Raw genomic sequence first — 25,300 nt, 5'->3', positions numbered from 1 at the left:
AATACAAAAATACAGTTGCTTGGTTTTCTCTAATGTTCTCTCTTCTGCGACCCAGATTCTGTTTTACTATTTCAGAAAATTTGGACATAATTATCTAGAATTGTTTCTGCCTGTTAAGATAAGAATTTATGCTTGTGACTCTTTGGATAGAAAGCTTTTATTAATTTCTACTAGATTTATATCCCATTTTATATCTCATCTTAATCAATCTAATATTACTACCCTCCCACGCTCCGGCTGCTATTCTCTTAACTGCTTGTCACACACCGGTAAATGTGAAGAAGTTGTACATGGAAGGATCTTTGAGGTTCAGATGGAAGAAGTGCTCTCAAATGTGTTGCTCCAAGAGGCCTCATTGCTTATAGGAAGCTTTCTGACAAGCTTATAGTTGAAATCGTAGCCACGATAACCTGCTTACCTGGAAAAGACATCTTTGAAACTTTTAAAGCTGATGAAACAGAATTTGCCCTAAGTTTTGGGCAGCTTTTGGCATCCTACTTTCACCTAACAGCAAAAGTCATACAACCGATATATTCATTTCTGATTATAATTAACAACAAACTATATTATTAATACTTCTACCCATCAGCAATGCAGGCAAAGTAGGTTTCAGCTTTGCTAAACCTGACGTGTGCCCGGAGGAGTGACGTTAATGACGTCAGGCCACTCCTGACTGTCCTGGGAACGTGTTTCCTTTGGAGAAAGTGCCGTTACCACCTGCTGGGCTAAGGCGTTTGCCTCCAGGGAGTTTTCTGAACAGAATCACCTGATAACGAGTATTTATCCGCTTTCATCTACTTCAGTTTGGTCACAGTTGCAATTAAGATACTTCACTCTTTGCCAGGTGAAGTATCAAACATAGCTGTGTTGCCTCTCCAGGTGATAGAACCCACTTCCCAGCTCATGAGCATAGGTATGGTGGTGATCCTTGCAGCCCAGTAGAGAGTGGTTTTTCCTGTCTGCTGGAAATAGTCTTGTCCTCCCAGTATTTAGAAACAACAGTCGATGCCAGATAATGTTCCCCCCAATAAGCCTCTTGTGTGCGGTCTCTGGACTGACACACGTACCGTATTTTTCGGACCATAAGATGCACTTTTTTTCCCCCAGAAGTGGGGGGGGGAAAGTCCCTGCGTCTTATGGTCCAAATATAGCCTACACATATACTTTAAAAAAAAGTTTTTTTACTTGCCCGGCTCTGTGTGGTCTCTGTGTGCTTGCCCGGCTCTAAAATGGTTCTAAATGCTGCTGTTTACTTTACAGGGTTGATTACATGTGTTTATGACTGTGATGTTGGGTTTTAATGCACATAAAATATTTTAGGACACTATTTGTTTCAGAATCTTTTTTTCTTCATTTCCCTTCTCTAAAAACTGGTGCGTCTTATGGTCCGGAGCGTCTTATGGTCCGAAAAATACGGTATTTATTGATCAGTTTAGGGCAGGGACTATCCCTCCACTGTCTGACGGGAGAGCCTGACCATTGGCTTGGCCAGCAGAATATCTGTGTCACGCCCGATACCTGACACTCCCCCAATGTTTGTTTTGTTTCCTTCTAGATAACTGGCTGGTTGGTGTTAGAAACTTAAATACCTAGGCTTTTATTTTAAAGAAATACTTTGATATGTTTGTTTTGAGTGTGTCTATGGAAGGCACAAGCACATACCCCACATCTCTCTGAGGCTGCAGTCTTCAGAACTATGGAAACTGTGTTGCGATCCTTTCACATACAATTCACTGGTGTTGTCCCAAAAGTCATGCAGCAAAAGTCTGCATCCTTCTAACTGAGGCTTGATGATATAGAAATTGCAAATCTGAAAATTCAGTAAAATTATTTCCTAAAAATATCTTTTAGCTCCACAGCCTAGTACCCTGGACAGTTTTTATGATACATTGAATTCCCTTCCATTAGAGTCAATATTCAAATGTCATAATTTAGTCATTTAAAAACTTGAAAAATTCACCCAGAAGTTCAGTGTTATGCCAGCATTCAGCTGGTAGTTACATGATTGTGAGGCCAGCTTTTTAATCATCATCAAGATCTGCGGCTCGCCGAAACCGGTTTGGCTCAGTGGTAGAGCGTCGCTCTGCGGACTGAAAGGTCCCGGGTTCTATTCCGGTCAAGGACATGTATGTTGGTTGCGGGCACATCCCCGGTGGGGGTTGTGCAGGAGGCAGCCGGTCGATATTTCTCTTTCATTGACGTTTCTAGCTCTCTATCTCTCTCCCTTCCTCTCTGTAAAAAAAAAATCAATAAAATATATTTAAAAAAAAGAAAAGAAAAAAAAAAAAGATCTGCGGCTCTTCAGGTCTCTTCTCAAGGAGGCGCTGCACTTCCTGACGGGAGTTCTGACTCCCACAGCGTGCTGCCCAGGAGCCATTACGTCAGACAGTTTTTCAGGGCTACAGACTGGCCACGGCGAGCCGTTACACCGGCCTGCCCCGCTGGAGAGGCCCCACTGGCCTCTTGCTTGCAGCTCATGGCCATCGCCACCGTTGACAGCCCCCCAGGTCCTGTTGGATTCTGCTTTGGGTACCTGGGACCGCGGCAGAAGTTTCTTAGAGTTGTTCTGACTTGGCTTTTTCATGGTCAATTCTAAAAAATTGTTACATGCTCCCTAATTATAAGCTTGTTTGTAAAACTTCAGGTGTTCCTGTAATATTTGCTTTGAGAATCTAGGTGAGTTATTTCACGCAGCACAATGATGCTTTCTTTACTCCAGTAACTTCACTTACAGCATCATCGGGGAATGCTGTGACAGTCTTTATATGCTCTGAAATGTATTCCAACGTTCTGTTGTGTGGTTTGTAACTTATTCTGCAGTTTGTATTATCTGGTTTGTTGTTGTTGTTCTAGAAGTTTCACAGCAGGTTTTGGCTAAAAGCCTTAAAGGGGTGTTTTTTTGTTTGTTGTTATTTTACCTATGTCCTTTCATTTTTGAAGCAGCTGACCATGAATTGGAGGCTATACTGTGGCTCAAAAGATTCAGGGGTCTGGCCGAGGTGGGAGGCATTGACTAGTGGTTACAACAGCTTCAGCATATGTGGGCCTGTGAGAAGTATTCTTACATCTAAGAGGTAAAAGCAGGCATTGTGTTTGATGGGCAGCTCTGGTGGGTAATTAATGTGGAGTGAAGGGGCAGGGTGGTATACTGTGTGTGAAACCATGTTATCAGCTGAATCCTCATAAGTGAGAATAGAGGCAGTTTTGTTAAATCATCATAATTCTGGTTAAAGCACCAAAGACAAATAGAAGGTACGGTACCTGGATTCAGAAAAGTGCCTGAAGGTGGTAGAGACGAAACCATGGCCTCATTGAATAGAAGGAGCAGGTGGAATGCACAATAGTGCTTCTGGTAGAAAAAGATGAGAGGATGAGCAAAACCCTAATTAGTTCGGTCCCAACAACGCATCACCATTTGGGGCAGAGCCACTCCACCGAGTGAAATATGCCATCTGTCCACACGGTACATCGGCAGAGAGAGCCTCAGGTCACAGTGTACATAACACCTGGCAGAGAATCAGCAGAAGCAGAGAGGCAAATTGCGGAGCCTTGGAGTATGGATCTGTATATTCTCTAGTTAAGAGCAAAGGGAAAGAATGTTAGAAAACAGTGCTCAGTTTGAAAGATTTAAGGATAAGAATAAGTAAATCCAATGGATTAGGACTCTGTTGGCTCAATTGCGTCGTATGACACCTGGCTTGGAAGGACAGCAGTTGACTTTGCTCCTGCTAAGTAAATGACACCCTTTCCCAAGCCATTTCCTGATTGTTAGAGCTGTACAGTGTGGTTTATGTGAGTGGCTTCCAGTGGGGAAATGTACAGGTTCACATCTCTGACCTTTTGCTTTCGTAAAAGGCAAACAATTTCAAAGAACCCTATAGTTTACTGAGCCAAGTGAACTTACAAAGAGGTGGATTTGACTTTTCAGAGAGAAGCATAATAGTAAACATGGACCAACCCTCCATGACACTAAAGAGTAATTATGAGGCATTTTTAAAGACTTCATCTGAACATAGAGGAAATAATTTACAACTCTGATAAACTAGAAGGTCCGCTTTGGCAATATTTGATCAAGTTTTGCTTGGTATTGACAAAGTTTTCCTTTGGCAAACACTTAGCTAGGTTTAAGAAGAGCAAGGACAAGCTGATTGTTGCTGCGTGTGTGTTTGCTCTAGCTCCCCATAAAAAACAGCTGAAATTTTTCCCTTCAAGTCAAAATACTCACTACAAACGGTATGCTGTTGTCAACTATTTTTCTGCTTTTTCTCTTCTTATTTTTTTACTGCTTTCTTTTTGCCTGTTAATATTATCATCAGAAATCCAGAGGTTATACAGTTAATATTAAGTCAGGAGACTACCTGGTGTGCCATTTCAGGGAATATCCGAATAAAGACAAGATCCCAGAGGTCACAGCCTCTCCGAGTGGTTAGATTATAATCAGCCCAAGGAAAGCACAGAAAACAGCTTTGCATGAAATGTGATTGAAATACATGTTCTTGTTACATGCCACATAATAGCATGTCTAACTTTTACAATGTAGAAACTGAGAGGTAAGGAGGTGACTCTTCTGAGCATATTACAGGGGTGGGGTGGAATATTCAACACCTTCTCTTACCAGTTGGTTTTTGAGTTTCCATTTCCAAGCATAAAATTGCTGTTTTAGCCATATGAGTTATGGATTAAACTGTGGGCATCTTTAGGATGATTTTTGAAGATTGGGGCAGTATTAGCATTTGGTAGAAGTACAAAGGAAAAATATAAACCAATAACAGTGCCCAAAGAAACGATATCCCAGGGAACTTCTTTATCTCATTTGCTGTTTCTTTACATTGAAACTGCTACATGGATATTAAACTAGAGACATTCTCCCCACCACTGCCACCAGCCCCGTTATGCCAAGGAGCTGCTCACCTCTGCACCCAGCACCTCAGGATTGGCTGGCAAAGGGTCAGGGTAAGAGAAGGCTGAGCAGATGCCTCGCTGAGGGGCCGCTGGAGCTGGAGGAAAGAGCTGGCAGCACCACGCTGGCTGGTGTGTATTCGTAGCGAGAGGCCCAGGATTGGCCTGTTGGCGAGTCCTGAGTTGAGGAGCAGCCTTCTTGAAGAAGCATGTTTTTAATTCCATTAAATCAGATCATAACAGAATTGTCTGTTTAGGTGATTCTTGTAGGTTTTCTGGTAATTGGCAGAAACTATGCCAGTAAAAAAAAAGAAGAAATAAATAAGCCAACATATGCATAGTAGTTTCTGTGAGGGTAGAATTAGGATTACTTTTTGATGTTTTCCTTTAATTTTTATATATTTTCTCATGTTTTACAGTGAATTACTACTTGATGTTTTTGTTGAGGATTAGATGTTTCTATCCAAAAATTAATTAATTAATTAATTAACTAATGTGTTATTTCATAGTTCAGGTGATTTTCTTACTTGTCTTTCTAATCCATCAGCTATTTCTAAATAAGGACAAAAGTGAGAGTGATAGAGGGCCCTTAAAAATAATTAACAAACTAACATTTGAAGGTGATTGATTTTCTTCTTTGAAGTTAATAGCTTCTTTTCGGCCACGAAAATCAAGGTGGATTAAATTGATGAAAACTTATTAACAATACTGATTAAAAATACTACGCATGAAAGCCCTGTAGTATATTACATGCGCCACTTAGACCCCAGACTCTCTCTGTTTATTGAAAGCCAGTTGCCAGGCCTTCAAGGGCAAGTTTATGGAAAGAGCTTTTGAATGCAGAGCAGTTTGCTCCCGGCCCGCAGTTGGTGGTGTTCTGCTGGTGACAATGGATGCTTACAACTGCGTGTTTTTGTCTTGCAGAGTTGTCTTGGTTCAACTGGTGCCTTCCCGGGTCATGTTTGCTCAGTCTCCTCCTCATCCTGTGCTTCAGGGAATCCTATGACAGACTCTATCTTGATGTGGTTGTCTCTGTGTAATAGCACAGACTCGAAAGAGTTTACAGAGAGACTGGAGATCCACACTGCATCCTGCACATTTGCTCGGAATTGCACACCTGACGGATAAAAGGGAGAAGATGAAAACTTCATTCAGAGGTCTTGTGAAGTTACCGGTGATCGCATTAATTTAATTACTACTAGGTAATGATAATGTGGGACTCAAATAATAATCGGGGATTTAAAAAAACTCTCTAAACGGCATGCCTGTGCCCGCTGCTGGGGATGGCGGTGTGCTGTCTTACACACAAGGCACTACCTAAATAATTCCCTCTGTGCTCTGTGCCAGTGCCACACGGCTGACGGATCCATTGTTACTATGAGAAGAAATAAAGGGCATTATCACATGGAGATAACTCCTTCCCTAAGTGACATCAGAATAGGAAGAAATGCCACTAACTTCTAAAGAAGTTTAAACCTTATATCCGATTTTCATCAAAAAAATAGCCAACAGGTATATCCAGGATAGAAATTAGCCACATGTACACTACATTTTTTTCCCCTAATAAAGCCATTTCTTCTATGACTCCTTATTTCTAATTAGATCAGAAACCCCTGGCCATCTTACTATGGCGACCAACCACTTTCCAGTGACTTCAGAACACATACTTTGTGTCTCCACCTAAAGTTATCCTTGTTTCTATGAAATACAGTTTCACCTATTAGGCTCTGAAATGATTATATTAAAGGTGACTAAACGTTTAATGTAGTCATTAAAAATTGTATGACAAATGTAATTCCATTCTGATTTAGCACTTTGTTAAAAGAGAAATGACAAATCACATAGGAAATTTGATGTCTTCAGTGTGTGTGTGTGTGTGTGTGTGTGTGTGTGTGTGTAGTGGCATAGGTATAAATCTAGCACTAGCTACTATTTACAGGGGTTACATTTTATTAAATGATCCTTGTTTGAAAATAGCAATTTACAACATTGAAACTTCTGTTAATTACATTCTTGTATTTCAATTCAGGTTGTAAAATATTCAGTTGTATATGGAGTCAATGTATTTGAGAGGGCAATATTTTACCGGACCCATTTTCTGTGTAAGGAGGATAGTTTTGTAAAAAATAACAGTAACTCATGGAACAGCTCTCAGACATGTACTTCACTGCCACATGAAATGGTCTGTGGTGGGATTATTTCCACTATTCACACTTACATAATTCCCCTCACACGGGAAACCCAAACATTTCCCCCAGAAGTCAAGAGTGATACTTTGCCTTCATTATTCTCAGTTTCACTCAACCTTCTTTCCCTTTTCCTCAATTTTCTTCTTCCTTGAAATTGTGTCTTCCTTGTCAGCTAAATATAACTTATATTTGTTCTTTTTTGGGGGGACAGACAAGGTGCAAGCCAGCTCTTTCTGTTAGCCACGGCGGTGACGTATGGTTAAGGAAAGCTGGTCAGCACTTACTTACTCATCTCTCCATGTGTGCATATGCCATCACACACACTCATCCATAGTTCCAACCCTTAGTAGGTTCAAGGCTATTCATTAACTCACGTCGGTCCTGGAGGAAGATTCTGTTACTTCTGAGCCTTCTTCTAAAATTTTAAATTGTTCAACTTGGAAAGTTTCTTACAGAAACCCTGAAATCTAACATCTGTAGTCACCTTTAAATCATCTCCCTTTTATCACCACGCTGCTGACTTAGCAACAAGAGACAAAGGAACTAAGGAAGTTGCTGAAAAGTAGAAGAAAACCCATGAAAGCTAGACTTATTTCCAATGAACTCAATCATTCTTCTTAAATAAAAATAAAATAAAACCAGAATTCTTTAAGATGATGGAAAGCCAGCCACTAAAGATATCAGTAGTTCATGCCCTAAATTAACCACCAGCCCTTCTCTTCAGAAAGAAGACAGAGAGCAGAGGGAAGAATTCTTAAGTATTTGGTTTTAGTCAGATCTATTGTATTTGAGGATGTTGCTGTATAAAATTTTTCCGTAATGCTTCTGATATACCAGTAGAACATTTTCATTATGGTTAATTCTAGTTTTAACACAAAGTAAAGAATAACACTTATTACCTAAATGACTAATTAGTTAGCAGCTCATTAGTTAACTCAATATCTCAAGTGAGTAGTGCTTAAAAGTTCTCGCATGTGCCAGATACCAGCCATCGTTTTTAGCATGAGATGAGGCCCTCATTTATATCCACTTACCACTCTGGCAGATCATTCATTGTTCTCATCACAAATTGCAGCTGTTTTAAGTGATTAAAATTTCATATACAAAATCTGATAAAAAGAGAACCAAAAAGCTTTGGGGTGGGGGAGGATTACACACTACTTATTTACCTGAATATTTCAGATCTTATTTTTTTTTTAATCTTTGCTTTTATTTCTAGCTTGCATTATAATAGGCCAGCTGCTATCTTTGCACTTTCTAAGCAAGTATTATAGAATCCTAATGAAATTTTATAACTAAAAGAAATCTTAACTTTCCACTAACCCAAGCCTTCATTTTAGAATTTGTAGAAATAGTCCCAGAGAGGTCAAGGATCTTGACACACTCTTAATGGCAAAAATAGAACCAAAACCCACATCTCCTGACTTCGAGAATACTTTTTTCCTACCTCACAGAATTGCAGCTTAATTTGGACACGTGGGGGAGTTTATGAATACTCTTCCATGTCCACAAACAATAGGGCCTAAGAGTAAACTGCCATTATTTTATGTGGAAAGTACAGGGATTAAGTTGAGGTGATTATTTGGTTTTTAAGTAAAATCTTTCTATTTTCTTCTTTATTCTCCAATTGGTGCTCTAAGTCTTAGTTTGCAATGGCATGATACAGAAAGATTCTGATGAAGAGTTCAGTCCTCATAAACCAAGTCCACAACATTATTAATTAGTAAGAACATGTTATAGTCTAAGTTCCCTGTGGTTTATCAATGAGCACTTAGTCTATGGGAAGAAACATTTTTTAATAAAGTCCATGATGGAGGAATAGGAACAAGACAAGTGCACACATTTCCCTGGAGGATGGAGCTAATAAAAATAAAAAGAGGGAATCAATGTGTAATCTTGTATAGTTAAGCATATATGGCCTAAGGGCCAAATTTTATCATAGATCACATATGCATGTTTAATTACTGAGAATGCTTACAACTTGTTGTTGATGTAGCTCTTCTAATTAAGGATTCAAGCTAAGAGCTTTTAAATTAAAGAGGTTAAATTCCCATCTACTTAGCTTTTAATTAGTTTTGTTGCTATTATATTTATTAAAATCTAGGCATTCATCCACCTGTTTGCATAAGTACAAACTTCATTTTAAGATCCAATACAAATGCATAGTAAATTTGCTTTAAATTAATGTTAACAGCCACATTTAATTCCACATTTGTTCTTGAAATAATAAAGGAATTACTATGATTATACCATATTATCAAGCAAGTGCAAAAACTGTGATAGGAAAAAAGTGCCGTATTAAAAATAGATGTATAGAAAACTGTGAGAAAATGTTATCAGACCTGTTTGACCTAAATATAGGAAAACTAGAATTTCATTATAGTTGGGAATTATGCAGAAAGGAGAAAGATCAAGTTTATTTCTATAATATCAAAGAGTTGCTACTCTGTTAGGAAATAGAAGCCATACTTTGGGTAAAGTGTTGGACCACCCTAGAAGAACAAAACTTGACAGACGGGTTCCCTTATGGCAGCATCCATTGGGGGGAAGCAGACATGTTGGCCACTCACCCTGAGCATTCATTTCCTTTCACGAGTTCTCCCAGCTTAGTTAGAACCTGAGTCAGGAGGTGAACAATACCAGGGCCCTTGAAAGTGTCACTTCTGGCCAGGGGATGGGCAGGATGGAGGCTGTGGGCAGTCTCCCCTGAACACGCTTCGTTTTATAACCACTTTTAGCTTGTTCTGGGCGGGAAGGAAACATCAGCCTCTTGTTTCACTGAACAGTTTCTGGGGCTCTCCACCGTCCTCATTGCCTGGCACCTCAGCTTTTGGAACGCTTGCTGAGTCAGACCTCAGCTCCATCCCTGCGACTCCTAGGACTCCTAGATGCCCGCTTCCTTGAACTGACTTCCTGGCACAGCGTTCTTCACGCCCTCCACTCCTCCCCCGGCTCCCAGGCCAAAGTCCCAGGCTCAGTCCTGACTGGTAATAGACCTCCCCTCTCCTGAAAGGATGCTAACATAGCCCAAACATAAGAAAATCCAGGTACTCCAGAAAAATTAAGCAATTCTTATGGTCAAGGCTTGTACGCTAGACTGTCTCCTGAGAATTACAAAGGTCTCTAACAAGTTCCTGTACCAGTTATTTGCTGCATTTTAGAATACGGACAATAGATTGCCTTACGTTGTCCTTCTGTTGTGTTTTGGAACTTGGTGGGCCTCCAACAATAACTTTCCATGTCAGCCCTTACTGAGAAAGAGCAGAAAGTTAGCCCACCCCACCTGCTGTGTTCATTCAACAAGGGGGCATTGAAATAAAATTCTAAAAAACACAGCTAAAAATGAAACAAAGCACAGAATTCATTTCAACGATTAATACTTTGGTAAAATAATTTTTTTTTTAAAACACACACATACACACGTCAAACTCTTTTGCCTAAACGTGCAGGCGTTGGTGCATGTTGAGGGCTGGGGCTCCAGAAGGACTGCCAGGAGATCCCTCCATGTCACGGTCTCCTGCCATCCCCACCTGGCTCTTCCAGTTTAAAAGGGAGGCTCCACCAAAATGGCCAGAATGACTTGGAGATACTTTTAATTTCCCTCAAGGTTAGAAAGTGATACTTCTTTAAGAAACTACAGTTTAATTTGGACTTCCTAAAAGTCAGATTGGCTTTCTTCCCATTTACCCAGAAGGACCATAGAATCAAACAGATGATCTAATCCAGCCACCTCATTTTACAAGTAAACATAGAACCTGAGAAGTTAATGACACAGCCAGGGCTTAGCAGGTCACTGCCTCCCAGACCAGCATTTCCCTCCATAACGTGCTAACCAGAAGTAAATTCTTATAGGCAAATTTTTTTCATTTATTTAAAATGTTTGAAAATTAAACAAGAAATACATGACTCATTATATAATTCTTAGTTCAGAAGTATAAAGTGAACTCTACAAACAAGTGCTGGCTAATCCACTCTCCCTTCCAGAGGTCAGCCCTCAGGATCCTCTCCAATCTTTCTCTGCAGTTTCAAACAAATGCTTAACAACTTGGGATTTAAGATCAAGTGATCTAAGGAATGTTTCTTTGGCCATCTTGGCGTTAACTTTGGGCAGAGGCAGGGGTTTCTGAGATCCTTATTTGTCTCCTCATAAGTCTGAATCAAATATTAATGGTTAATATTTAACAGCATTTCACCAGCCTCATTATATACCATCAAGCTCTATCATATTCTAAATTTTAGAGATGGATTCCAATATGCAATATTCTGCTTTTCTTTTGGGAAATGGAGCTTCTGTTTTTAAGTCACCAACTAAGGTCCACATACTATGAGGGAAGACTATGAGTGGCCCCCAAAATCCAAATGGATTTTGTGACACTGTTTCTTGGCTCCCCCTCTCCACAGAGGCACGCAATGTCGGCCAACTCATTAAACAGTACAATGACTGAAATTTCTTTTGAGAACCAAAATTTTTAAACTTAAACTTCTTCAAAATAGACTCGCCCAGGCCGTGGTATTTTGTGGAAGAGCCACACTCAAGGGGCCCAAGAGCCGCATGTGGCTGGCAACCCGCAGTTTGCCAACCACACGTCTGGAGAATGTGCATATGTGATTCCTCTTGCTCAAAAGAATAGAGAAGGAAGGTGTGGTAACCCTTACTGTTCCCCTGACCGGCTTCCTCACCTCTCCTGTCTTTCCCGCTAGCAGCGAAGCTGATGAGCTGCAGCGGGACAAGAACTTAGCTTTTGTGTGGTCACTTCCTTGCCTGCCTTCCCTCCCATCCAGCTGTCCCTTCTGGTTGTGCTCTTACTTATTTCTGACTATGCTTGGAAGCAAGTTGCGTGAAACCCAGATTTTCTGTATCGCCAACATCAGGGAGGCGAGCTGGCCAAGCAGTGTCTTGATGAACTAGACAAGAGAGGACATAGAGAAAGCACCCTGGCCGAGGAGCGCCAGGCCTGGCTCGGGTCCCAGCCCTGGTGTCTTCAGCTGTTTGACCGTGAGGCAGTCACTTCGCCTCTCCTTCACTCACATTGCTGAAATGAGGGAGTGAACAGAGATGTTCGCTGAGATTTCTTCCAGGAAATCGGGTCCACTCTTGTCTGAGGATTAGAAAATGACTGAAGGTCATGCAGTCTGTGAAACCGTCACGTTCATGGTCACGTTTCTGTTTGTGCAGCAGCCCTTCTGCTGTGCCTGCTAGCACGTGAACACGTGGGCTGTCCCCTCGCACTCACATGCAATAAGAAGTGGCTTCTTCATTTTCTGAGAGGCGATAAGCCACAGGTGCTATTTATTTCCCTGGAGGACTCTATACATGAAATGTGGGTTTATTAAATTTATCAAATGCAATAAGAGAAAATCTGCCACCTGATGCTGAGAGAGCATTCCGGCGCCAGGTCAGAGTACTGCGCGTGCTCGTGGGAATCAGGCCGAACAGGAACGTCCTTTGGTTTGGCTTGATTCATCGTGGGCCAGCAACGGGTTTGCACCTGCAGGGATCAGATTGTCAGGTCAGATGGTAACGCTGATCCTCGAATTGTGCGTTGATTTGCAAACATTCTCCTGAACTAGCAATTATAAAAGGAAGGGTGACAGTTTTCCAGATACCTAATTATGCATAGCAGGAACCCAAATATTTGTCTCATAACATCACTGACGATCACTGAATTCAAGGAAGGACATTTTCTTCCATTGAAATTGCCATCATAGAACCTGTCTGGGAGCATAGGATCAATTTCAAGGAATCCCAGGCCCTGCCATTCCATGACTGGGGGTGGGGGGCTATTTCTTAGGGAAGCTGGGGATACTGTTGGCTCCTCAACTCCCCCCTGGAGACAAAAAGAATACACATGCTCGGGAGGCCTTATGAGTCTCCTTTCTGAAAGAGGTTTGAGGTTTAACAAAGAACAAAGTCTAAGCACCAAAAAGAAGGATTTCTAATGGTAGAACTCGGGATTCCGGCTAGAGAAGGGCAACTCTGGGGGCTGGAGACATGGAAGCCCTTTGGGCCTGAGCCACGCTGGGTGCCACACCTGATGCATTGCTAGTGAAGTCCTGGCCTTCCGAAGCCTTTGCAGAAACCCAAAGGGCAGGTGTTAGTCTGTAGATGATTTTGTTTACTATGAATTCCCAATTTCAAATATACTTCCCTCCCCACCAGAAATGTATCACTTTTGGAAATGAAATTTTAGGAAAATTCTGCCTCCTTTGCATCTGCAGGTTTCAAACAAAATCACTTCCTTGACATACACACATGTTTCTGCTGTGATTCAGAGAAGGTGCCTGGAAGAAGTCCTGGGAGGTGACCCTGCCTCACCAACCATGGGCAGAACCAGGCCACCCAATGTAATCCACCCCAAATCTTCTCAGTCCTCGTCTGAACCCTCTAACCCACACTGCACTGCTCTTCCTGATCAGTAGTTATTGCTGAGAAAAGCGTTGTTGTAAGTGATGTGAATGTCTCCAATGGACCCGTCCCTGTCCTCCATGACCCAGTGGTCCTTTCAGCTCGCCCCCCAGAATTCTTGCTCCATGTCCCAAAGAAATGCAGGTACCCTTGTTCTTTTCAGGAAAACACAAAACATCAATTGATATCTTAGCCCTGATACTTCACCCTCTTCTGTCTCAGAATAAAGAGGCCTCTCCATGTCATTTCACACAAGCTTGTTACAGTCCCCCAATGTCCTAGGTAGGCAACTCTGTGCTACATTCTGTCGCCCATAATTGTCCTTCCATCTAATTGGGGGAAAGGTTACTCCAGTGAACCAGCCATTGACTCCTTGGCCTATTCACTCTTTTATCAGTATTCCTTTACTAGTCTATTCTTTGTTATCTAGGTCCTGAAATTGATTTCATTGCTTTTGCTTTAATTTTTGCTTACAAAGTTTCTTCTTTTGTCTTAAAGCGCACTGTGATCTTATTTTCATCTGAGTATTTTATAACAAAACGGTTCCCTCGGCCTGGCCTGCACCCTCTCACAATCCAGGACCCCTTGGGGGATGTCGGAGAGCTGGTTTCGGTCCGATCCCCACAGGCCCAGCTGGGGGACCCATTCTTGCACCGGGCCTCTAGTATGCATATAAGATCTTTGGTTAATCTATTTCCGTCCTCTCCTCTCCCCCCTTCCCTCTGAGATCCATCAGTCTGTTCCATGTTTCCATGCCTGTAGTTTCCGCCCCTGTGTTGAGCATCTGCCTCCTTGTGGTCAGTGCGCATCATAGCTACTGGACAGTCAGCTGGTCAGCTAGTCACTTAAGCTGTTATATATATATATAGATGAGAACATAACAGAACACCCTAAAATAAAGTCAGACAGGGATTTCCTCAAAGTCAAAACTAAATGCTGGGAGAAGCAGATCGTACTTACACACACACACACACACACACACACACAAAACCTGGGATGGAGGAGGCTGGATCTTGTAATTCTACTAGTACAGTGGTCAGCAAAACAGAGCCAAATAACAACAGTACAACGATTGAAAATTTTTTTGAGAGCCAAATTTTTTAAGCTTAAATTTCTTCTAATGCCACTTCTTCAAAATAGATTCGCCCAGGCCGTGGTATTTTGTGGAAGAGCCACACTCAAGAGGCCAAAGAGCCACATGTGGCTCTCGAGCTGCAGTTTGACAACCACGGAACTAGTATAGTTGGGTTCCTGCTGCACTCTGGGCACTGGGCTAGGCGCTGTGGCTACAGAAACAAGTAAGACAGGGTCCTGGCCCTCAGAGATGCTCATATTCATAAAAACTGATTCAAAGCCAGCAACACCACCTAAATGCTGTTGGAAGTTCTGCAGCTTATTTCTACAGCTGTCTATGGGATCTTTCCCTCCTTGGAAAATATGTTCTAAAGCCTGTTTTCTTGGTCTGTCAAAATTCCATGCCGTCTTTAATCATCGTAGAGCTACGTGTAACCTTCAGGGACCGTCTTCGAAGGGAAAGGCAGAGGACTCTGTTTTAATGGCTTGAAAAGAATTGGAAAGAGTTTAGGGAAAGATGACAAGCTTCCAAAGCATTCCTATCTGCTAGTGTTCCTTCAGACGTGGGGTTAGGAAGAGGGAAGGGCCTTTAGCACGGGAGAGCCAGGAGACCCCGTGGAAGAGTTAGTGAGGCGTGACTGGCTTATAGGCATGTGTAAGCATGTCTGCTGAGCAGAAGTGGAGGAGGAGGTGGAAGGCAGGGAATTGTGGTGGAAGCAGGTTCCAGAAAACAAGCTTGAGCTGGCTCATCTCCTGACTCATCTGGCCCAGCCTCCTGCCTCCACACACATCCTGTCTGCAATGCGTCTGGCCACCTGCTTTCTCAGCTCTTGAGAGACGGCAGTTCTGTAGGCCCCTGTGGTCTGTTCCAGAGCCAGCCCCTTCTCCCTTTGAAGTGCTTGTTTCCAAAGAGTGGCGGCAGGAGAGATGGGGTCAAGAAGCCGTGTGACAGAGGGAAGACAAGAAGCGCAAATCAGGACAGAGGACCTGGTGACAAGGAATGGTGACTTTCTCCACACTCCAAAGCCCCTGGGGAACACTGGCAGGTGGAGCCCTCACTGCCCGGAACCCCGCCCTCCCAGGTGCCCCACCTGGCACAGTAGAGGTGCCTGTGCTGCTCTGAGAAACGGTGGGAATCTACACCTGCACTGCCTTTCAAGAGGAACTGAGTTTATTTCAAAAGTCTGTAACTCTCACCCTGACTGGTCTGGCTCAGTGAATAGAGCATTAGCCTGTGGACTGAAGGGTCCTAGGTTCGATTCCCGTCAAGGGCATGTACCTCCGTTGGCCTGTACATCCCCAGTAGGGGGGCTGTGTAGGAGGCAGCTGATCGATGTCTCTCTCTCATCGATGTTTCTAACTCTCTATCCCTCTCCCTTCCTCTCTGTAAAAAAAAAAAAAAAAAAATCAATAAAATATATTAAAAAATAAAAGTCTGTAACTCCCAGTGCCCCTCCCATTTTTTTAGGAATGTCTGTAAGGGAAGGGGTGCTTTCAGTTCCCCAGTATGTCTCGTCCACATGAACAAAGATTCAAGTCAGGTTGCCCTGTCTTACTCCATTCAGACTTCTCCATCTGCCCCCACCCTCTCACACTCCTAGAAGCAAGCCACAAAGCCTGTCTAACCAAAACCATCATCCCAACGCCCAAGCACTCTTGTTCTGTTCTCAAGCCATGGTGCATGTGGTGTGATTTGGCAGGGGCGTCAGGAGGAAGAGCTGAGTGGGATGGCTGCAGTAAGAGCAGAGGCAGCTGCTGGTGCGGGAGCCCTTCATAGTCCCATTGTCACCACTCTCCACACTAGGGGGCCTCACATGCCAAACGGGGTCCCCCTCTCCCCATTCCCTGGGGTTCCTGGAGGTAACCCAGGCTTTAGGCCTCCCTCTAGACCACACGTGTCAAACACAAGGCCCGTGGGCCAAATCCGTCCTGCCAGGCCTTGCAATGTGGCCCGCACCGCGCTGTCATCACTGCACTCCGCTGCGTTTCCATCACAATGACAGTTTATGACTGTTCAGTAAACCATTCGGCCCGCGATTTAGGCTGGATTTTAGATTTTGGCCCCTTCTCTGATTGAGTTCGACACCCCTACTCTAGACCATGAATGTCATGCCTTCCCCCATGTCTCCTCCCAGTCCCGGCCACACTGAAGTCCCTAACTCCTTTTCAGTCTGTGGAAGAACAAAGTCCTTCCCTATTGGGGTCCTGGGAGTGGTTTGGACTGAAACGGCTGCAGTGGGACAGACATAAGAAGTCCCGGCTGCCCCAACGCCTGCCTCTGGGCTCTGAGTTAAGAACAGGGAGGCCAGTCCCCGGAGACTGAGGATAGAGCACATGATGTGTTGAGCTTCTCCCACCTCCGGGACCTGACTTTAAAATAGCACCTCTGAGTTCCAGGTGACTACAGGCTCCTGGCAGCCGGTGCTCTCTCCCTGTGACTCCCCGCGTGCCTAGCAAACTGGTCTCATGCCAGGAGGCGTGGTGCAAATATGAACCGGTGCAGGGAGGGGCTTACCGTCTGCCCGCACTGAGACGATGCTGGGGGCCCCAGCTCTGTGACCTGGTGGCTCTGTGCAGCTGTCAGAACATGAGTGTAGCCGAAACCGGTTTGGCTCAGTGGATAGAGCATCGGCCTGTGGACTGAAAGGTCCCAGGTTCGATTCCAGTCAAGGGCATGTACCTTGATTGCGGGCACATCCCCAGTGGAGGGTGTGCAAGAGGCAGCTGATCAATGACTCTCTCTCATCGATGTTTCTAACTTTCTATTCCTCTCTCTTCCTCTCTGTAAAAAAATCAATAAAATATATTAAAAAAAAAAAGAAAGAAAGAAAGAAAAAGAACATGAGTGTATGGTGTATGCGATGAATTCTCTTAGGAAGGGTTCTGTGCGTTTTTAAATAATTCTTACCATGTGAAGGTTGTATTTCATTTTAATAAAAGAAATTGTTTTTTTCATTTTACTTTTTCAACAGTGGAGGTTTTTTTCTAGATTTTCATTTTATGGCCAAGTATACTTTTGTAAGGAATGGTTGAAGTCATGAGTATTTTTATTCTTTTAAAACTATAGTTCATGTCAACTATAAACGCTGATAAATATTATTCATGTGCCATTTTCCTCCCTTGCCATTTGGCCTTTCTAAGAAACTGTGTTTTGGCATAAGCTTTTTATTTAAAACGTCATTTTACATGTTGTGAATACTGAAGATTCTAAAAAATAAAGATGCATTTAAAACCTCTGTGCTGTTCCATTGTAGACACGGTAATGCGCTTTGCTTTGCCAAAGTGGTAATTAAATGTTTAATGGTTTGGAACTCCGAGCTCAGAATGGAGGCTCCCGTCATCACTCGCAGCGAGGGAGCTTCCTCGCGGGCCCACTTTTGGGGAGAATTCACATTAGAATGGCCATCTCCTGTTCAGCCAGGAAATATGGTTATGTCGACGGTGTAGTGACTGTGCTGTGCTTTTGCAGTAAATGTGTATTGAAAGCACTTGTGCTAGCGTGGTCCACTTTTTGTTTTTAACCAAAGTCCAAGCGGCAGGAGAAGTGAAGACAATGCTCCCTGAGTGTGTGGGCGGTGAAACGTGGTGGGAAAAAACATGAGCTTGGGAGCAGGACAGGCTGGGCCGAACCCTGCCCCTCAACCAGCGGGCCCCGGGACTTGGGAACTCCTTCAACTCTTTTGGAGATCCTGTGTTCTCATCCTTTAAAAATACATAATTAAAGCCCTGGCTGGTGTTGCTCAGTGGTTTGAGCATCATCTCGTGCACAGAAAGGTTGCTGGTTTGATTCCTTGTCAGAATACATCCCAAGATTTTGGGTCTGTCCCTGGTCTGAGTGTGTGTGGGAGGCAACAGTTGACATTTCTCTCTCTCCCTCTCTTTCTGAAGGCCAATAAAATGTAATTTTAAAAATACATAATCAAAATAAAGGAGGGGGAAAATCATGCTTCCCTCCCATGAGTTTTGTAATGACAGCATAAAGTGAGGAACATGGAGCACCTGGCACATTGGAACTGTTGAAGTCAGGAGTATTTTTATTCTTTTATATTCTTCTTTTTATCCCTGGTATTATTTGCCTTCCCCACTTCCTTCCCTCTTGTTTCTCTCCCAAAGTCATTTTTTATTTTTTCAAATATTCAAGTTAAAATGTATTGGCCTCTGAGTAAGAAGATAGAGATGAGATATTTACAGACTTAATGCTGCTTCTAATTTTTCATGGGAGTTAATTCCAAAAACTGTTGCTCACAGCTGGACTGAAAGAGCATCTGGGGAGTGAGGTGATGTTGTTTATGTAAGTAGACAGCACCCTAAGCCTACTGGAGACCCAGTGGGATTTGCCCTGTGGAATTTGAAACAAAAGAACAAGCAGCTAGAGCTATTGAAGTGGGTCCAGATCCATTGCTAAAACCTGGGGGCACTGCCTTTCCTAGTTTCAAAGCAAGCTCATCCCCGAGCGAGTGGCCGGGAGCCCGTCCTGGAAACACATGGCGTCGTGAACGTCCTCTAACCTTGGGGAGGAAAGTTTTTCTTAATCTTCCCGGATTAGTTTCCGAACTGTCCTGTTCTCCTCTTACAGGTTCCAAAGTCCTCATTTTTAAAAACACAGGAAAATATAATGCTTTCTTTATGTCTCCTTGTGAACAGTGTTAATATAGAATAGCTCATCACTGCATTTTTGTTTTATAGCTTTAACATTATGTCGTGAACATTTTCCCATGACAAGGGATACTTTTATAATGTAAGGTTTTTAATTTTATTGTTGGACATTAAGGTTGTTTCTGAGGAGATGTAGTATTCTGGGGAAATACATCGTTTGATATTTACCTTTGTCCTAGTTTCTCAATATTTTCCTATGAAAGATACCTAGAAGAAGAATTATTTGGTTCAGGTATGAAGACTTTTAGCTCCTGACACATATCCTCATATTAATTTAATTAGAGGCCTGGTGCACCAAATTTGTGCACTGGGGGGGAGGGGGAGGGGGTCCCCTCCGTCTGGCCTGCTCCCTCTTGCAGTCCAGGACCACTCAGGAGATGTCCGCCAACCAGTTTAGGCCTGATCCCTGGGGAAATCCCTGATCCCTAAGCCAGCAGTCAGACATCCCTCTCATAGTCCCAGACCCCTCTCTCCTTACTGCTCCTTACCACCCACCTCCAATAGAGGCAGGAGAGGCTCTCACCACCACCACTTCGCTGGCCAGCCATGAGCCCGGCTTCTGGCTGAGTGGTGCTCCCCCTGTGGGAGCACGCTGACCACCAGGGGGCAGCTCCTCTTTTGAGCATCTGTTCCCTGGTGGTCAGAGCGAGTCATGGCAACCGGTGGTTCCGCTGGTCCTCCTGCTGTTCAGTTGATTTGCATATTAAGGTCTTATTATATAGGATTATTTATCCAGCCTCAATGGAAAAACTGTTTCTTCTCCATACTCAGTATAGGCATACCATGGAGATATCCAGTTCCAGACTCTGCAATAAAGTGAGTATCACAATAAAGTGAGTCACATGAATTTTTAGGTTTCCTAGTGTATGCAAAAGTTTAAAATATACTGCCGAAACCGGTTTGGCTCAGTGGTAGAGCGTCGGTCTGCGGACTGAAAGGTCCCAGGTTTGATTCTGGTCAGGGGCATGTACGTTGGTTGTGGGCACATCCCCAGTAGGGGATGTGCAAGAGGCAGCTGGTAGATGTTTCTCTCTCATCGATGTTTCTAGTTCTCTATCTTTCTCCCTTCCTCTCTGTAAATAAATCAATAAAATATATTTTTTTAAAAAGTTTAAAATATACTATAGTTTATTAAATGTGTGACAAGATTATCTAAAAATGTACATAACTTAATTTTAAAATACTTTTTTTGTAAAAAAATTATGCTGACTGTCAGCTGAGCCTTCAATGCGTTGGAATCTTTCTGCTGGTGGAAGATCTTGCCTTTAATTTGTAAAAAAAAACAAAACAAACAAACAAAAAAACAGTAAAATGAGGCAGGCCTGTTCTCACTTCTGACACCAAATGTGTGGGGTTTTCCCACACAAAGCAATTCTCCGGTTCTCAACAGACGCCAACAACCTAACTCAATTCTGACACTGACTGCCAGAGTTAGGGAGGCCTCCAGGTTAAGGCCTCGGCCCCACAGGATGACCCTTCCCCACTACGTCAGGCGCCCATTGCAAGCCAAGTTGTCACCTGTGTATCTGACCAATGAAAGGCTATATATAAATCAGGGGTTCTCAGGAGCCTGTCCTCAGGCCTGATAATTCGCTAGGATGGCTCCCAGAACTCAGGAAAACACTTTATGTACTAGGTCACAAGTTTATGATAAAAAGATACAACCAGCTGAGACCAGTTTGGCTCAGTGGATAGAGCGTCGGTTTGATTTCGGTCAGGGGCATGTATGTTGGTTGCGGGCACATGCCCAGTGGGGGGTGTGCAAGAGGCAGCTGGTCGACGTTTCTCTCTCTGTCCCTCTCAATTCCTCTCTGTGTAAAATCAATAAAATATATATTTTTTTAAAAAGATACAACCAGGCATGGCCAGGTGGAGGAGATGGACATGGGGGGAGGGGCAGGAGCCTCAGTGCCCTCCAGGCACATCACCCTCTGGGCACCTCTATATGTTCACCAAAGGCTCAGGCCCCAACACCTTCAGTTAGGGTTTTTATAGGGGTTCATTAGCAACGATTGATTAAATCATTGACTGTTAGGGATTAGCTCAACCTCCGGTCCCTCTGCCCCGCCTGGGAGATTTCAGAGTGGGACTGAAGTTCGGTCTAAACCCTGTGGTTGATTCCTTTGACAACCAGCCCCCGTACTGCGGCTGTGCCCCCATTTGTCTCAGGAGCATCCAAAAAGACACGGCACTTAGGAGACTCGCCTGGCTTTAGGATCTGTGTGCCAGAGTGGAGGCAGAGACCAAATGGCTACTTCTTATTGTGTCACACGCCCCGTTAGGTCTATCAGCAAATGAGTTTGTCTCAGAGATGCTGCTCTGGTGGGAAAGTGACCAGGAAGGGTGACAGGAGGGCAAGCCACACTGGCCTCTTTCCCCTCCCTGTTCTTTTCTTCTCATAAATCGCACACCCTTGGCATGTATGGCCCTTGCTTCAACCCTTTAGTTCTCTCTTACTTAAAACACTGGATCTGCTGATCATTAAGGTCCCATTCAATTCTGAATTCCAGTAAGTAAGAGGCCAGAAGAGGCAGTAAAGAAAGGATAGAGGGGAGAAGAGAAATTCTCCAGTTTGGATAAATGGAGATAAATGGAAAACCCTGTAGAGGAGTCTTTAGTTTTCCACCAGTGGTGTCTTGCAGAGCTGTTTCATGCATAATTTACCGGACTGGTATCTTTCGTCCCCAAAGGAAGCTAGGACATATTTTGGAATTTTGTCAACGAAGCAATTTTTGTGAAGCTCAAGACTGTATTTTCCATATTTACTTTGACATACCGGTAACTTAGATTGCTGAGACAAACCTGAACCCCCACGCTTAGCTCAGAAACAAGGATAACAACTTCGGGTGCTTGCTGGGCGCCTGATACTGTTCTAAGCACTTTCCATGCTTTAGCCCTCACAGCTAACCTGGAGTACATTCTATTATTAGCTCCATTTTGCATAAGAAGAACCAATTGCCCAAGGTCAAATCGCTGGTGAGCGGGTGCTGGGTCAGAGCCCAGGCTGTGAAGATGCAGATCTCAACTCCAATCAGAAGGCAGCAGGTTCTGGAAAACTTTCTCTCTCTCTCTCTCTCTCTCTCTCTCTCTCTCTCTCTCTCTCTCTCTCTCTCACACACACACACACACACACACACACACACACACACACACACGAAGGTTTTTTTAAGATCACTGCCAGCCTTTGTTTCAGGCTCTGTTCTATAAAATTTACTCTTCACAGCAGTCCTGCCAGGGTGTCACTGCTCCCACCTCCCATCGCCCAGCCAGGAAATGGTGGGTCTGGGTCTAGAATGTAAAGGTTCCAGCCAGGAAATGGTGGGTCTGGGTCTAGAATGCAAAGGTCCTGGCTCATCCTTCTGCATCCGGGGCTTTCAGATCAGGGTATGTGAGTGCAGGAGGGTCACAGGGTGCTGGATTTAAGGAAACCAAGTGCGGCCTTTCCCAAAATCCATCTGAGATGGCTCCTGCCGACCTGAGGTGAGGGCTGGGTTCTACTTTTCCTACTTACCATTTCATATTTGTCCCTTTTCTGCTTTATAAGTGATAAGCGTTTCTCTCACACTGAGCATGGTTACTATGGAGTTCTGGGATGTGAAAACTTCCCACTGCCCCATAAAAGGGGAGGAATTGGGACAATTCCACAATGCCTCCTAAGTTAGTTATTATAGGGCTTTGTAACTATCCCTTTCTTATACATATGTCTGTGACAGAAAGCATGGCATTACAAATCTCAGAATTCAGATGTAGTACGGAGTGGGGGAGCAGGAGGGATGGCAACTTTTGTTCAATAACCTCACCCTTTCTTTCCCCCAACTATTGTCCAAGATCATGAAACTCCTAAGGAACAGTCCAAGAAAGCAAAGCAAGTGAGAGATGATGACGGTGGCAGGACCTTATCTCCCCCAGGTGACACCCGCGTCTGGGCTGCGGGCCTTGTCTCACTGTATCTGTTAGAATCTTCAAGGTTGGAATAAAGCCCGCTGCGTGAGAAGGCCATCCCCTCGGCCCCTCCACACGTCCAGCCCGGAGGAAGTGCTCTGAGAGGGCTGTCTCTCAGCCAGGCCCGGCCTGCCTCCCGGGGAAGCCTGGAGAGACTTTCAAAGTCCAGGAGGAAAGAAGCCCCCTACTCACTTCAGCCAGATGAATAGTACATCTTCAAGCAAAGGAAACACTGTAAGAGCTAAGTTATGTATTTTATATTTTCTTGGACACTTATTCACATTTTTAACAGCTTTATTAAGATATAATTGCCTAACATATTTAAAGTGTACAATATACGCTTTGATACATGTACAAACCCATGAAACCATCACTACCGTCAACTATGTGGACATATCGACTGCCCCCTCTCTCCTGTCATTATACCCCATCCTAGGCCAATAATGACCAGCCTTTTGCCACTATAGATTAGTTGTCATTTTCTAGAATTGTATATAAATGAACAGTACAGTACAGTATGTACCCTTTCTTTTTGGCTTCTTAGTGTGATTATTTTTATATTTATTCAAGTTGCTGTGTGTATCAATAGTTTGTTCCTTTTTATTGCTGAATAGTAGTCCATTGAATGGATATACCTCAATTTTTATCCATTCACCTGATGAGGGGCTATGTCTAGTTTTTGGCTTTGCAAATAAAACCTCTATTTTTTTTTTTTTCTTTGTGTGGACATATGCTTTCTTTTTTCTTTAGTAAATACCTAGGAGTGGAATGACTGGATCATGTACTGTAGTAAATACATGCTTACCTATTTAAGAAATGGCCAGGCCATTTTCTGAAGTGTTGTTCTGTAAATAATGCACTTATATTCAGCATTAATACTTGTTTTCTAAGTCCTAAGATGGACTCTTTCTCTATTGTTAATCTTTCTCATTTTAATAATAAGCAATGCTTATTCTAAACCACTGTTGCTAAAATTTATTTTACATTTAATATTAGTTAAAATTCAAGTGTCTCTGAAATGTTTGATGTTAATAATAATTATGACTCTCAATTCCAAATACTTGATTAACTTAGATCTTACATCATAAGAAGTTTTTAAAAATTTACATTATAATTCATATACACATTTTAGTTGCAGAAAAGTATGATAGTGTGAATATTAAGAGACTTTTGAGCTTAAAAATATATTACATTGGGGTAAAAGGAACAATGTGAATTTCCAATTGTTAAAGAACTCTTCCTAGCCGAAACCGGTTTGGCTCAGTGGATAGAGCTGCGGATTGAAAGGTCCCAGGTTCAAGTCCGGTCAAGGGCATGTACCTTGGTTGCAGGCACATCCCCAATAGGGGGTGTGCAAGAGGCAGCTGATTGATGATTCTCTCTCATTGATGTTTCTAAATCTCTATCCCTCTCTCTTCCTCTCTGTAAGAAATCAATAAAATATATTTAAAATAAATAAATAAATAAATAAATAAATAAATAAATAAAGTGTATTGACTTTAAAAAAACAAACTCTTCCTGTATTTTTTTTAAATGCCGTGCTTTTTAAGTTATATTAGTTACATTTAAAAGAACAACTTTATTTTTAAACTAGAGGACTGGTGCATGAAATTCGTGTACTCGGGGTGGTTCCTTCAGCCTGGCCTGTGCCCTTTTGCAGTCTGGGAGGCTCCTGCCATCACCACTGTGCTCACCAGCCTTGAGCCCAGCTCAGGGCTTCTAGTTGTGTGAAGCTCCTCCTGTGGGAGCGCACTGAGTGTCTGCATTGAGTGTCTGCCCCCTGGTGGTCAGTGTGCTTCATAGCCACTGGTCATTCCACCATTCAGTCAATTTACATATTAGCCTTTTATTATATAGGATGCCAGTATTTAGAATGTGCCAGAAATTACATCCTTTGTAGCTCTTTAAAGTATGATGAAATATTCTAGATGTCAATGTAAAAATCTGAAGATGTAACTAAGTTTATCAAAATTCTTTCAGAAAGTTTGTAGGAAAAGAAAAGATAATGATGATCACTGCTCTACCCTTCAGGATAGCAGGTGCATATGAGTTGCTGGCTGGGTGCTGGCGTGCCTCTCGGAGGAGGGAGAGAAGATGTTCAGGGAACTGAATTTACCTTGCACATCGACTGCTT

The 25,300-nt window shown here is 43.0% G+C and overlaps 1 protein-coding gene and 1 long non-coding RNA gene across 4 annotated transcripts in view; both read left to right on the top strand.

Moving 5' to 3' along the window:
- SLC49A4 (solute carrier family 49 member 4) overlaps positions 1–6,694 on the top strand; it is a 68,760-nt gene extending 62,066 nt beyond the window's left edge. For 2 of the 3 annotated variants that reach the window (XM_036445773.2, XM_036445772.2), the window contains one exon: positions 5,824–6,694. In XM_036445773.2, the coding sequence (XP_036301666.1) occupies positions 5,824–5,939 (116 nt within the window). In that variant the 3' untranslated portion in view covers positions 5,940–6,694. Of the gene's footprint in view, positions 1–5,318; positions 5,393–5,823 lie in introns of those variants that run through there. The other variant, XM_045583943.1, reaches the window with a different exon arrangement.
- Positions 6,695–13,087: 6,393 nt separating this feature from the next.
- Positions 13,088–23,880, top strand: LOC123652636. Its single transcript, XR_006742081.1, has 2 exons — positions 13,088–13,735; positions 23,634–23,880. It is a non-coding gene; the product is annotated as an uncharacterized LOC123652636 (long non-coding RNA).
- The last annotated feature ends 1,420 nt before the right edge of the window (positions 23,881–25,300 follow it).

This window comes from Pipistrellus kuhlii, unplaced genomic scaffold (genome assembly GCF_014108245.1).
Source record: "Pipistrellus kuhlii isolate mPipKuh1 unplaced genomic scaffold, mPipKuh1.p scaffold_m20_p_2, whole genome shotgun sequence".
NCBI lineage: Eukaryota > Metazoa > Chordata > Mammalia > Chiroptera > Vespertilionidae > Pipistrellus > Pipistrellus kuhlii.
This window is presented reverse-complemented; position numbering and strand designations above follow the sequence as displayed.